We start from the raw sequence: 15,682 nt of genomic DNA, 5'->3' as shown, positions 1-15,682 counted from the left end.
CCATGATAAATGTCTCTCTCACATTGTGAGATGCCTTTGCTGAGTTGAACTGCAGTGTCATGGAAAATAGTTTTAGTTGTTGAGGATAAGCACTGCAGTGTTTCTTGCATTTGCAGTTTTGAATTCTCTTCAGGACTTCTAAAGGGACTCCATTGAAAGTTTCCTCCAACAACTCTGCACAATTTCTTAATATCAGGTTCTTTTCTTGGAAGGAAGCTATAACTGAGCCCAAGTTTGTGGGGCCCTGTGTCCACAAAGTTTCCTTAACGCTGGACCCTGCGTCCACCTTCTCTGAACCCACCACCACACTTGCTTCACATTTTGGAGCCACTCAGAGCGCCCTCATTCGACGATTCAAATTCCGACAACAGGGCCAGTGGCCTGGTGATCATTTCTCCAAATATGTGTCTGCATTGAGAGAATTACCACTTCATTGTAAGTTTTGAACACTGCACGATGAGATGATTTGAGATCAGCTGACTGAGAAAACATGAAGTGCAGAAGTGAGGAGAGACTTGCTCGAATGTGATGACCTAACGTTGACTCAGGCCATCAAGATAGCCAGTCAAATGGAAGCAGCTTTCCACAGTGCACAATAAATTACCAGAAAAATCTCACCTGTTACAACTTCAGACGACAGTTCAGGGAATTCGGCAAACTCACACCAACGGGAACAGATTTCGCAGCACAAAATACGCAGCAACACCCCACATGGTCCACACTGCATTACAGCAACTGTGGTCCACCAGGCACGACTCCAGAGCTACAAAGTGCCCTGCCCAGTGACAACAGTGCAGAAATTGTGGAAAATTTGAAAAACTTTGCCAGGTGGTGTCGCTCCACCTCAACACGAGCAACCGCTCAGCCACAGACCTCGCACACTCCACCGGCCAAAATCCAAACTGTGATATCGGCCATGAAACTTTAAAACATGAGTTGTTTCTCAAACGAGATGATGATGGGCCAGTCATCTGCTTGGGGGATGGCCAGACAGAGGTGGACGCAGCAAAGTGGATGCAGCAACGAGCTGCTCCGGTGCATTCACCCATAGATGACCTGACCTGACACTTTGGCACTTTGACACACACTAGATTCCTTAGTACTCTGTGCTCTGCCACCTTTGGTGGACAGAGGTTATGTTTTCATCCGTGTCTGTCAGTTTGTTTGTCTTTGAGCAATATATCTCAGAGTTATGGATGGATTCGGACGAAACTTGGTGAACAGGTTCGGTGTGTGACAAGTACGAATTGATTGCATCTTAGTGAAGATGCGGTTCTGGATCCGGATACGAGAATTATTTTTAATTTCTCTCGTGATTCTTCACCACTGAGAGATGTGGCCAAAAAGATACACAGTACAGCACAATATTTCAAAAAATTATAGAAGAGTTATTGGTGTATTGATGTATGAATTGAGGTAACCAGAACAAGCTGATGAGATTTTGTTTCTTGATGAGAGGAATTTCCTCCTCTCCAAGGATGCCAAAAATAAGGGACTGTCCTTGCTCTATCCTTTCAAAAGCTGAACCTCAAGCAAGGAAGCAGCACACACCATTTTAAAAGTTTTTGGTATGACTCAGCTGGAGTTTGAACCACTGACCGATCAGACTCAGAGCAGATGGTCTCAACATTACACCAGACCACCAAGTCTGGGTATCGAGTAAAGAATTGAGGAAAGGTGTCTTTACACCATGAATTTGCCACCTTAATTTTGGGGAACCTGATTGTTCGTTCCATGGAACTGTTCCTGTAGTTGCAGGATTTAATTTTCAAGCAAGGTTACGTTTGTTTGTTCGTTTTAAACACCATCTGCACAATATTGATGATGGAAGAGTCTAATGTGCATTTCAGCTTTATCCCACCATTGTTGGTGGAAATTGTCACAACTGTTGTATTTTGGTCTGAAAACCCAGTTGGGCAGATCATCGATGACAGAGTGAAACGTGAAAGTCAAGGATTACCATGAAAGTTGTCCAAGTGAGCAAGTGCTATATTACTTTCAATGTAACGACACCATGAGTATTGTATCGTTGAAGGGTGTTGTAACCACCACATGTGTTTGTAATTCAGTTGTTTTTTAAAACCTTTCGAGGGGTGTTGTGGAGGCAACAAGGGATTCAGTGCTGTTCCTGCCTCATCGGGCTTCGAGAGTGGAGTTGAAACCTCCGCTGATGCAGATATGGTCGTTTTGGTTATTTAGGGTATTCTGGTTATCAAAGGAAGTTAGGTGTGTTCAGAGGTGATTTAAAAAGTTTTGCTGAACTAAAGATGTACTTGAACCATCTATACTGAATATGAATACTGAAGGACCAATTTTGTGCTCCTCCTCGCGGTCGGCGTCACGTTTTTCTCGGTACTGTGACCTGGACTGAAAGAAACTTCATACCAGTAAGAGTGCATCGCACATGGTGCCAACAGTCAAATTTCAACTCTGAAGCAGAATAAACACTTTTCATTTTTCATTCGTTTACATGGCGACGTGTGACGTCACCGCTGAGAGGCGTCAGGACATCATGACATCATCGGTCATTCGCTGACGTCATTACGTCTGTCGTCGACAGACCGTCACTGCTGAGAGGTGTAATTCCACTCCTCGAAAATTGCGTCTGCAATGCAAAACCCTCTTCTGCACAAGCTGACTTCCTCAGAATGTGAATTTGACACAAAAAAATGTAACAAGAAACATTGTATCTTCTATATATTAATACTGAAGGACCAATTTTGTGCTCCTCCTCGCGGTCGCGTCACGTTTTTCTCAGTATTGTGACCTGGACTGAAAGAAACTTCGTACCTGGAAGAGTGCATCGCACATCGTGGCAAAAGTCAACTTTTAACTCTGAAGAGGAATAAACACTTTTCATTGAGACGGGGGCGAGGAGTGAAGAGGCGGGGGGGCAAGGTAAGCAAATTTTTTTGGCGGGGGTAAGCAAATTTAAAGCGGGAAATGGGCGGGGATGAGTGGGCGCGGGCTGGGGTGAATTAAGCAGGGTTGAATGTGAGGGGGTGGACAAGGGGGCGTGGTCCCGGGGGCAAGTGGGGCGGGGAATCAAGAGACCAGTGTGTGTGTGCGGGGAGTGAATAGGCGGAGGCGGGGCCGGGGTAATTAAATTTTTGGGCGGGGGTAAGCAAATTGAAGGCGGGGGGGATGGGGCAGGGGCGGGGGATGAGTCGGCGGGGGCAAGCACGCCCTGTCCAGTCAATGTCCCTCGAGTATGGGTGAGCTGGTGAGGGTGGTTGAATGAACGGAATCCGTCTGTGACGGGGTTTCGGCTAGTTATTATATTAATACGCTAAGCCATATTTTGTGGACGTATCTCCTCCGAAACTGCCGGACGGATTGTTGCCACTTTCGGCATGCGGGTGCTCTGTGGTCTGATGTGCAGCATAGGTGATGTGAGATCGCGCCAGATGGACAGGTCTGGGAATTTTGGCGATTTTCTCATGTTCACATTTGTTTGCTTGGCGACGTGTGATGACACCACTGAGAGGCGTAATGACGTCATGACATCATCGGTCATTCGTTGACGTCATTACGTCTGTCGTCGACAGAACGTCACCTCTGAGAGGCGGAATACCACTCCTAGAAAACAGCGTCTGCAATGTAAAACCCCCTTCTGTATATGCTGACTACCTCAGAAGGTGCATTTGACACAAAAAATGGAAGAAGAAACATTGTATATCAAGAAATTCTATAAATCACATTGTGAACAATGGATATATTGACGTCCCAAAGATCCCTCACTGAAGAAACTTTGCGCGGAGCATGGTTTTGGTGAGTAAATATTGAAAATAGTGTGAAACTTTCACATTGGAGAGATGTTATGGCCGCCTCCACATGCTATGGCCGCCTCCACATGCTATGGCCGCCTCCAGAGGCTATGGCCGCCTCCCAACACCACTCACACAGCCGCCTACGCACACTCCGCACACACAGACAGGATTGGTTCGAGAGACACACATGCTCTCTCAGCTGCCTCGCCTGGGTTCGAACCCTGACCAAGATATAAACTGTCATCCCGGTGTTTGACAGGCACAGTGATTCATCAATGTGTGTACCCACCCTTGGTTAGACATTAAGCTGAGCATCCCACCTGCCAGCATTAGTTGGTGGACGTTGAAGATCCCAAAGTGTCCTTTGTGAAGACGAGGTGAGCCATCATCAGCACCATGAACAAATTCCAAATCCTGCCCGAACCAGCATCGGGCATCACTGACATAGTTATGCCGTCAGCCAATGATGCTACCCCACAACTTTGTGCTGCATATGAATGAAGAAGGACTGAACGAGTGGACGATTCCCCCAGTACATTTTGTGTTGTGTCCATTTGATGAGATTTCATTTTCTTCACAAGGAGATTTTTACCACAGATGGTTTTTATTGATTAATTTGTATAAACAGAAATAGAACATTTATTCAATTCAATCATAATAAAATATTCATAAAGATTTGCTGAACATTTTGGGAGAAAGGTTATGAAGGATGGTTGATATCATGAAAGGGAGTTGGAGATGAAAAGATGGAGGTGTTGGATGAAGATAACACTGTTGAAGGCCATAAAGATAACACCGAGCATGGACTGGACATATGATGAGATAGGAAGGATAACGAAAGAGAGGAGTGGAAGGAACAATGAAAATGAAATGATAGAGGGAGCCAATGAGAAGCATGTTGACGGCCATTCAGAAAGTCTCCAGCTTGACTCATTTTATGATTTGTTCATACCCAATAAATATCGATCGTCGATCGATGCACTCTTGTTTTTATTTATTTATAAACAACCTTTTGTTTATTTTCGCAAGACCTCTGAACAGAAGTCTAACTATGAGTTGGTCAAATGAAAGGACTGAAATCAGAGCAATAAGTCAAATAACTCTATAAGAAAGGTCCAAAGGGAATTCATGAGGACGTGGCGTTCACACTGGGAGATGATGTCCCTTCATGCGCCACTGAAAAATAACAACTGGGCAACTAAATTTCTTTGAGAAAGAAACAGCACTGAGTCTGAGCCAAGATAATGATGTCCCAAAGAGGCAACCACACTCGAAGAAGTTGATACATTCCACAGCTTTTGACCAACAACGCAAGATGAACAGGAACGTTGGTGAGACCGAGTCCAATCACTGGGTCAGGGCAGTCCATCCTCACCGAGAATCAGATCTGGATACTAGAATTTTATCCATCATGTGAAAGTTCTCAGTGAGATGGGTTCCCAGGATATTGACTGCTGATTTGAAGAGAGAGTGATTTGACCTCCAGGGAAAATTTTAAACAGTTTAAAACAAACGTCGAGGGCGTCATGAACACGATTGTGATTCAGGAAGAGTTATGGGTTCACTGCTTTGATCTTGAGACCAAATAGCAGAGCATGCCGTGTAAGCACACATTGTGCCTACGGCCGGATTAAGACGTTGTGGGGCCCTCGGCCATTTTAAATGTTGAAGGCCATATCCAATGCCCTATTTGTCTATTCACATTCAGTTTTGTAGAGATTGGTGAAGGCTTCATCCAAAAGCCCTAGGTGTGGGGCCCTTCAGATGGTGCCCGAGGCCATGGCCTGTCTGGCATGTGACTGAACCCGGCCCCGATTGTGCGATGAACCCTTGTTGCTCGTCTTACCTCCCTGGAAGCACAACAACATTGAAGTGTCATCTGGAAAGGTTGTGGCTACTTTTTGTGGGATTGCAGCGTCAAGGCTCTCATGACTCTCCATTTCATCAGGTGAGAGACATTATATTGAGGATTCCTGTGCTGATGAACTGCCACAGTTGTAAGATGCTACAAATAATGAGGAAATAATTTCAGAGGTTGAGAACATTCTGAAAAAGCAAGGTCAGGCTTGTAATGTACTGAAATGGGAGATGCTTAGCAGGCAGACACGATGCGGAGGAACAGTCGAGCCGGGCTGTGTTGCACAAGTGCGAGCGCGGGCGTACCGTGCCCGCGCCTCCCCTTTATTCCGTATTCGGCACACTCCCGAGCCGGGCGACTCCAGCATTACTACGATGCCTCAGGCGGCGCGCACACCTCATATCCCTTGCCGATACACTGACCACCACGACCACTCCTCCCATCATCACGCCCATCACGCATCATCACCATGCCCTTCCCCGTAGGCCCGCAGACTCCACCACACTCCTCCCCCCTAAAACTATGATTATTAAATGATTACCATTATAAGAAGCATACAGAACACGAAGAACTCCGTATAATAATCATGAAAATAAAATGAAAATAGCGAAGTATAACAGCACACCACATCATATAATGTGTCGATGCGAGCGAGTGGAGCAGTAAAGGCCAGGTTCCAAAGACGGAGGTGCACAAAGCACCCACCACACTCTGACCGCGTTACCGATATGAAGCAGCAAATGAGAAGCACAGCAGCACTACGCAGCAAAAACGCCCCCAGGCGGCCCATGCTGACATGGCCCTCGCCGAGGTCGTGACGCCCTTTCGAGCCAACCTCCCCCGGCACCATCAAATGCCTCCGGCCCACTCCCCCCAGGCAGACCCGACGTAGATAAACATTCCGAGGCCGGAAGCCCGCTATCTGGAAGCCGTGGCGCCAGCCTTGATCGACCTTGGCCGGGGGCACTGAACAGCGCCGCTGGCTGCACGCATTCAATGCTCCAAAACAACTCACGCACCACAATCAGTTGAGACGCCAACACCCGTCCAAACGGCCTTGAGCGAACACAGAGAGCTGCGCTCGCAACCAGAGGTGGGGGTAACGCCGACCAGGGCACCAGTCTTGGTTCCGAGTCGACCTCCGAGACCCACACGGCAGCTAGACGGGAGCAAATCCATTTAAACCACACTGCAATCATAGGCTCGTTATAAATCACTACGAACATTATTCGAAGCATTGCAAACTCATTTTTCCGTACAGCGCGCTTTTCTGATAAAATCCCAGCACATGACAAAGCAACTACCTGCGGCCCGGGACAATGGAAGGCCAACCCAACCTTTTTATTCGCCACCACCGCTCCTGAAGCCCCCACATCACATTGATCATAATACAACTCCCATTGACTGATCTCCGCCAAATCCACTTTCACACGAGAAATGCTGGCATTTATTTCAACAACGTTAAACTGCATCACTAGAGCAAGGAAAAACACATATGCCATGAACAACAACCCACAACCCACATCACGAGTCCGCTTCTTGGTTGCCGACTCGATGTTGTGACTCGCGACTCCCTTTAACGCCACTGGCTCACCGCCACCTGTTGAAGCTGCCTGCACAACACCGACGCGCATTGCCTCACGAACCCTGCCGAAGCCTTGGTCATCTCAAGGCCATCTCCACTCATGGCTCGCAGACTTCCTCTCCTGTCGCAGTCAACGTGTGGCCCTAAATGGAGTTCTTTCATCCCCTCTTCCTGTGCAGGCTGGAGTTCCTCAAGGTAGCGTTCTGGGCCCTGTTCTTTTTCTGGTTTTCATCAATGATCTCTCGGACTCTCTGGAAAATCCTCTATTTCTCTTTGCCGATGACTCCACCCTCTGCCGTACCATCTGTCATCCCTCAGACCGGCAAGCAGCAGCTTCTTCGCTCACTGCAGATCTGGATAAAATCACAAACTGGTCCAACACGTGGAACATGTCTTTCAATCCACACAAATCTCACACTCTCACTATGTCTCTTCGAAAGGACCGTTTACAAAACCCCCCCATCCACTTTCTCAACAATCCTCTGGAAGAAGTCTTTTCTTTCAAGCTTCTGGGTCTCACTATCTGCCATGACCTTTCCTGGGAAAGTCACATTTCCAACCTCGCCTCAAAAGCCAGTCGCCGACTGGGAATCCTCCGTCGTGCAAAGTCCTTCCTCGGCCCTCTTGAGCTCCTGACTACTTACAAAGCTTTTGTCCGTAGCCTGATGGAGTACTGCTCTCCCCTCTGGGCTGGTGCTCCTGCCTCCCACCTTTCTCGACTTCACGCTGTCGAAACCAGGGCTTTTAAGATCATTGGCATCTCCCGCAATGAAGCTGAGTCTTTGGGCCTCTCACTCAATCACCGCAGGTTGGTCGGTGGTCTTTCTGTCTTCTACCGACTCCTCTCCAGCCTTGCCCCCCCTGCTCTCTCTGCGATTTGTCCCAACCACATTTGCACAGGGCGCTCAAGGTCCGCCAACAACCCCCTTCTGGTAAAACTACCAAAATCACGAATCACTGCTCATCTTCACTCTTTCATTCCTCTTTTTCCCGCCTTTGGAATAAACTTCCTCACTCTATTCTTTCCCATTCTTCCCTCCAGGCTTTCAAAACAGCTGTTCACCACCACCTCTTATCTTCCCCCATCCAAATCCTCGATCTTTTCTACCCCCGATAATCCACCCAAGCCCACTTCCTTCAATTCTCCTGCTTTCCTTCCTGAAAGTCCCTGTAATGTCCATCTTCTCCTCGCCATGTTCCCCGTCCCATCCCCATCCCTCTCCCTTCCACAGTTCACCTGTGTCTGTTCCCCAATGTTTTGTCCCTTCCACTCCCACCCCTCTTGTCTCATGCCTCCTTGCTGTGAGTTGTGTGTTAGCTCTCATACGAGCCTCGACCAAGGTATACAAAAATAAAAAAATAAAAAAATAAAAAAATAAAAAAAAAGCATGGGAACTCATCGCGAGCGAAGCGCGGGAACTCATCGCGAGAGCTGATATGGCTCTCGCCGCTCCCGAACCGCACATCACTGCCGCCGGCAACAACGAACGGTCGCTCCCGCTGCATCGACCCGGCCCCCGCCGCCAGAGCCTCGCCCTCGGTACTCGACGAAGGTCTCGAAGAGAGCACTGGCACATCTGGAGGTACGAACCGGAGATCCAGTCCGAGGTGCGCCAGCCAGTCCCGACCCAAAAGGGGGGGCCCCTCCCCTCGTACAACGAACACCGAGAGCCGGGCGCGTCGATCTCGGTAGCGCACTGAGACGTCGGCCCTCGCAAGTGGTGCAATCGCCTCACCGGTGTACGTGTATAACGACAAGGCCGTCTTGACCAGGCGAATACCGCGAAGACCACGAACCGCCCGCTCATCCATGACCGACACTGCCGCCCCGGTTTCCACGCAAAACACAGTCGGTTGGCCATTCACTTCGACCTCAACCGTGAAAGGCGTCGTCATCTCCGAACCAACGGAAAACAGACTCAACCGTGGTTGCATCTCCCGCTCCGGCTCGCCGGCATCGTCAGGCCCCGGTTGCAGGCCGATTTCCAGGTCACTGGGGTCCTGCTGCGGTGCCCCTTCGCTCCCGGTGCGATCGTGCTGCGGTGCCCCTTCGCTCCCGGTGCGACCGTGCTGCGGTGCCCCTTCGCTCCCGGTGCGACCGTGCTGCGGTGCCCCTCGTCCCGCACCGCCAGGCGCGCGTGCGACCTGCGGCACTTGAGCCATCGCTCGGACTCCGGGCTGCGCGACCCGCGGCACTTGTGCGGTCACCGCGTGGACCTCGGGATTAGCCGCCATGCCCCAGCTGGAGCTACTCATTACGTCCTGGCCAACAATGGCGCGGACATCCGTGAGTGTCTGCTCGACAGATGAAGCAGTCGCGACCGCCGAGTCGAATGTGATGTTGGTCAACCGCAGGGTGGCTGCTACCATCTTTGCGTCTCGCAGACCAGAAATAAAACGATCTCTGAGCCGTGCCGGATGCTCCTCTGTCGTGAATTTGCACGGCACAGCCGAATGCGATGCGCGGGCAGCACGAGTGGACTCAATTCGACACCCGCTCCGTGCCTCGATCACTTCAACCTCCCCTGCCACTGATCTTGTCATCTCCGGATCAATTGGAAGCAGGTTTCGACCCGGGACGGAAGGATCGCTTCGCACACCGCCATCTATGACCGTAACAATGGGCGATGACCCTCGGCCCACACACCGTAGACGACCTCGAGTGCTCAGACCGCCGTCCGAGTGATTGCATTGCAACGCTCACCCACGACCCGCGCCGCAGACCGTGCGCGTGGCCGTGCGTGCCTGGCCCATCGCGATGACCCCCAGACCATCTGCTGTGCCCCGACCATCGAGACCTCGGACATTCTCCAGAGCTTGCGCGACGTCCCACGCCGCGTTCGAGCCGAAACGCGTGTCCTCGACAAAACGAACAGTGAGCGCGGCCGTTGCCCACTCAACGTGGCCGAAGTCGATTCCGACGAAGGCGGGCACGCGTACGTTTGCCGTGCACCGACCCTCTGCCATTGCCATGCTTGTGCTGGCGAGACCTTTGGCTCCGTAGCTTGGAACCGCACGGGTCATTTGCCGCCCTGCACACGCCGATCCGAAGATCCTCGTTCGCCAACTGTAATGTACTGAAATGGGAGATGCTTAGCAGGCAGACACGATGCGGAGGAACAGTCGAGCCGGGCTGTGTTGCACAAGTGCGAGCGTGGGCGTACTGTGCCCGCGGCTCCCCTTTATTCCGTATTCGGCACACTCCCGAGCCGGGCGACTCCAGCATTACTACGACGCCTCAGGCGGCGCGCACACCTCATATCCCTTGCCGATACACTGACCACCACGACCACTCCTCCCATCATCACGCCCATCACGCATCATCACCATGCCCTTCCCCGTAGGCCCGCAGACTCCACCACAAGGCTGTTTACTAATCTCCTTGATCAAGATGCAACAGAGATGGACGAACTGCAATTATCTCAAGGGAGACAATGTTGAAAATAAATAATGTTTTTTTTGGTCAAACAAGAAAGTGAACACCCGTCGTTGAACTGGAATAACTGAAGGGTGGAGGTTTGGATGTGAGAGTGAAATGAGAAACCAAGGTTAGAGAAACATGGAAAGATGCTCATGGAAAGGAACCTTTATTCAGGAAAAGTTATGAGAAGAGAATTTTTCAATAATTACACAATGAATGTTTTAAGGACAGGATTTGAATGAGATCTTGATTGAAGTTGTTTACATGGAATCTGCAGGTGGGTTTGGTAATCTGGTTGGGGTGAAGGATGTTGGGAAAAAAACAAATCGGATTTCTGATTGACCAAGTCCTTGAGTCGATGAGGTGGAGGAGACCATGGTCACAGTTCAGACTGGAGATGATTCAGCAGAATATTTGAAGTCAATCCAGATGATGGCAGCAGCTAAATGGAGGGGAAGAAATGTAAATACAACGTTCGAGTTTAAATGTGTTTGTTATTACAGTAATGAAGTCACACACGATGTACAGTAATGAAGTCATCAATGATGTACAGTGATGAAGTCACGCATGACGTCCAGTAATGAAGTCACACATGATGTACAGTGATGAAGTCACACATGATGTACAGTGATGAAGTCACACATGATGTACAGTTATGAAATCACACACGATGTATATTAATGAAGTCACACACGATGTACAGAAATGACGTCACACATGAGGTACAGTGATGAAGTCACACATGATGTGCAGTAATGAAGTCATCCATGATGTACAGTGATGAAGTCACGCATGACGTCCAGTAATGAAGTCACACATGATGTACAGAAATGACGTCACGCATGATGTTCAGTGATGAAGTCGTGCATGATATTCAGTGATGATGTCACACGTGATGTAAAGAAATGACGTCACGCATGATATTCAGTAATTAAGTCATGCATGATATTCAGTGATGAAGTCACACATGATGTACAGTGATGAAGTCAAGCAGCGAACACCAAGGGTTAATATCTGCAGTTCCCTTCATGATTGACATTGATTGTATAAACCAGGGAGAGACTCCACCTGCTTGATGGATTCACTCAACTTATTAAATTCTCTACACTTGGAATTATTTATTTCTCATCATGATATTTTGAACAAGGAAGTGACAGATTGACAAACATGGACACAAATAGGATCCAGGTGATGAAATCAGTCCATCGAGTGTTTACCGTACCTTAGTTCTGGAGATTGTTCATTTGAAAAAGCTCGAATCAGCCATCTGCATGAGCCTGGTGAATCGCTTTGCATTCCTGGAGAGCTTGCATGAAGGAGTGATGAGGGAATCACAGCCAAACATGGCATCTTCCTCTCCAGCTGCCATAAATATGACTTCTTCCTCTGCACACACATCAACAAAAGGAAGTCAAAACCACTCAACAGCATTGTCATCATCATCTCCATCATTGTCCTGCCTTCCATCACAACCCTGGAATGAATATCTCTCTCTCTCCATCTCTGTGTTTCTCCCTTTCCCTCATTTTCTACATTTCAGTTCATGTTTTATTTCACTTACAAGGGAATTTCTGCAATTTGTTCCATCATTCCTGTGCTTCATACAGAGCCCACAAATCCCCACTTACTGTCCGAATTAAAATAACGAAACCTCATCTGATGACGTAGAAGTGAACCATGATGGAGTGCTTCATGGAAGAGAGCTCAAGTCTTTCATCACTGAATGAAAGTGGGTTTTAATAAAAATTTCGATTTTTCAAACAATTAATTTTAATGAACATCCAGGTGTTCACAATGACTACTGTGTGGAATCACTGACACTCATCCCAGACTTCCACCAATTGTAATATTTGTTTGGTGCTTGTCTGGCTTCAAGTGAAGCAAAATATTGATTTGTTTTCAACACTTCTGAAGCACAGACGAAATGGGGCATGATGGAGGTGAGGAACATCTAATTTAGACAAAGTTTCGGATAACGTGTATTGTAAGGTAAGATGCTTGGTAACTTACGTTCCATCCGGTAGGATGGTTTGACGTATGATGGTGGCGGAGGAGGGAACGGGCGTCTCTTCTGAGGGGTCTTTGGAAAAAACAATAAAAATAAGAAAGATTAAATACATTGATATGTTCATCAGTTTGATAACTTGTTCAGGATGTGGCACAGAATGAAAATCACTGATAAAACAGGTAATCAGTGAAAAGGTGAATTCGTTGATCTAATCCAATCAAGGGGAGTTAAAATACTTGTGATTTATCCTGCGTGGAGATGACCGTGCCAATAAGTTACCTTTCCCACCAAAATTATAATCACAATTATCTCTACAATTGAGGATATTATTCTTCGTCAAATCAAGTGTTTACCTGTAAGAATGCTTACCTGTTGAAGGTCCTGAATATGGCCGGGCCCCTCAACACCATGCTGCTTCTGCTGCTGTTGCAGCACTTGATGAGAATGAGGCTTCTGTTCCTGCTGGAACCCTTGAACAACATCTTGTGTTTGCTGTTGCTGCTGTTGTGGCTTGCTATCATGGCGAGGCTTCTGTTGTTGTGGCTTGCTATCATGGCGAGGCTTCTGCTGTTGTGGCTTGCTATCATGGCGAGGCTTCTGTTGTTGTGGCTTGCAATCATGGCAAGGCTTCTGTTGTTGTGGCTCACTATCATGGCGAGGCTTCTGTTGTTGTGGCTCGCTATCATGGCGAGGCTTCTGTTGTTGTGGCTCGCTATCATGGCGAGGCTTCTGTTGTTGTGGCTCGCTATCATGGCGAGGCTTCTGTTGTTGTGGTTCGTTATCATGACGAGGCTTCTGTTGTTGTGGCTCGCTATCATGGCGAGGCTTCTGTTGTTGCTGTATCACACCAACACCATGGGGTTTCAGTTCAATTTCTGTACTTTTCTTTTCTGCCCGTCTTTGCTTCTTCATTTGTTTGTTGAATTTTTTTTCCTTTTCTTTGAGCAGCTGTTTCTCTTGCTGCTTCACCCGTTGTTTCTCATTCCAATTTTGAGACCACTCAATGACATTCTCATTCCGTTTTTGCTGTCGATGCAGTTTCCAGTCAGCAATCTTTTGCACATGTTCTGCCTCCTCTGCATCAACATTTGCTTCTGCCTCCTCGTTGGTCTCGTCAGATTTTTGACAAGGCTTTTTGAGTTCTTGATCAGTTACTGTCTCTTTTTTCTGTTCCACTCGTCTCTGTTCTTCCTGTCCTCGTCCTCTCTGTTCTTCCTGTTCTATTTGTCTCTGTTCTTCCTGTTGCAGTCGTTTCTGTTCTTCCTGTTTGAGTCGTCTTTCTTCTTCTGCACTTAATGTCAGTTGTTCCTGTTCAAGTCGTTTCTGTTCTTCCTGTCCTGGTGGTTTCTGCTTTTCCTGTTCTCGTTGTTCCTGTTCTTCCTGTTCTCGTCGTCTCTGCTTTTCCTGTTCTACTCGTCTCTGTTCTTCCTCTCTTAATCTCCGGTTTTCCTCTTCTCGTTGTCTCCGGTTTTCCTGTTCCACTCGTCTCTGTTCTTCCTCCTCTCGTCGTTTTTCCTCCTTCCCCTCACTTCGCCAAACCTCTTGTTCCCGAGAGTACACATCTTTTTCCCTCTTATAAATCTCCTGCTCCAGCTGATGTACCTCTTTCTCTCTCCGGAACAACTCTTCCTCTTTTCTTTTTTTGGTCTCTAAAAATCGCTCTTGCCGACCACGCTCCTCCTCTTCTCGTTGGTTCAACATTCTCTCCATTTTCTCAACATCCTTTTCTCGTTCTCTAATCTCTTCCTCTTGCCGGCATGTCTCAATCTCTCTATGTTTTATTTCCCCTTCTTTTAACATCTTCCTTTTTCGAATTGAACCCGTTTTTCCTGCTCCATTCCCTCGAGTTCAGAAATCCCTTTCTGTAATTTCTCCACCATGTACTCACTCTTGAGAACCTCTTTCTCTTTTCGTTCGATCTCAAGCCATGCACGTGTATGCTCCTGATACACTGATTCCCTCCATTGCACAAATTTTTGGAATTCTCTCCGATCTTCCTCCTCTATTTGCCTCCACTCTGCCGTCTTTCTTTTCTTTAGCTCTTCATTATGTTTTTTTATCTTCTCCTCTTCATCTTTTATTCTCATTTCCTCTTCCTTGCTTTTCCTCTGCTGTTCTTTTTCGATTTCGTTCTGCTTTTCTTTCTCTTTCGTCCATTCCTCTTCCTCATATTTTTGTTGCGCAACTTTTTCCTGAACTGTTTCCTCTCCAAGCTGAACTAACAGTTCTCTTTCTTTCAGTTCTTCCTCTTTTTGGTGCAACTTTTCCCCCATCTCCTGTAGTTTTTCATTCTCTCTCTGCCACAACATCATCCTCTGATCCTGTTCCTTTACATCCTGCAGCTCCACTGTTTCTGTTTTTGGAACCTCCTCGAGCAACGGCTGCTCTTTCGTTCCAATTTTGTTCTTTAAATGTTTGCGGCCACATCCAAAACTGCAAGAAACAGACACAATACTTATCAGTTTGAGCTAAAATGAAGTACAGTAACCATTATATAATGTGAAGTGTGGTGTCTGTCCATATGTTTGTAAGGTCGCACGTTCGGCTGTCTCCCGTTTCTAGCGGTCCCTTCTCACACACTGCGTTTCAAAAGCTCCACATGCAGGCAAAGTTTAACGTTTAACCGGAAGAAATGCATGAAGATATGACCTGGGCTGAAAGGATGGCTTCCAGGAACGCACACTTGACTCGAAGCTGTCTCACTAGCCTGGGTTAGCATCCTGAGTGTTTCACCGACTGGGTGAATAATCAATGTGTGTGCCGTTCCTCCGATGTACGTTAAACTGGGTGTCCCGTCTGCCATCAGTTGATGGACGTGAAAGATCCCCACGGTGATGTTTGAGAATGAAGTGTGGGCGCGCTATTGGTGGCAGTATGGCCAATTTACAAATTCCTGCCAAAACTACTGCTGGGAAGGCAATGGCAAAACATCTCGTGTAACCCTTGCTCAGGATCCTGCTTAGGCAGTGACACCGATGCTCCAGGTGAGTATGAGGATTATCAAAATGTTGAACAAACCAAATGTCAGCGTTGTTAATAA

The 15,682-nt window shown here is 47.7% G+C and overlaps 1 protein-coding gene and 1 long non-coding RNA gene across 2 annotated transcripts; both read right to left on the bottom strand.

Moving 5' to 3' along the window:
- Positions 1-10,784: 10,784 nt before the first annotated feature.
- On the bottom strand, positions 10,785-12,708 carry LOC147015859 (uncharacterized). Its single transcript, XR_015049890.1, has 2 exons — positions 11,857-12,708; positions 10,785-11,076 (listed from the first exon to the last, which is right to left on the bottom strand). It is a non-coding gene; the product is annotated as an uncharacterized LOC147015859 (long non-coding RNA).
- Positions 12,709-12,978: 270 nt separating this feature from the next.
- LOC147015858 (uncharacterized) lies at positions 12,979-15,280 on the bottom strand. Its single transcript, XM_085849129.1, is given in 3 exon segments — positions 12,979-14,447; positions 14,450-15,075; positions 15,219-15,280. Coding segments are annotated over 3 exon segments (2,157 nt in total).
- Positions 15,281-15,682: the final 402 nt, after the last annotated feature.

Source organism: Eptatretus burgeri, chromosome 12 (genome assembly GCF_056783735.1).
Source record: "Eptatretus burgeri isolate ZD-2024b chromosome 12, Ebu_testis_v1, whole genome shotgun sequence".
Lineage (NCBI taxonomy): Eukaryota > Metazoa > Chordata > Myxini > Myxiniformes > Myxinidae > Eptatretus > Eptatretus burgeri.
This window is presented reverse-complemented; position numbering and strand designations above follow the sequence as displayed.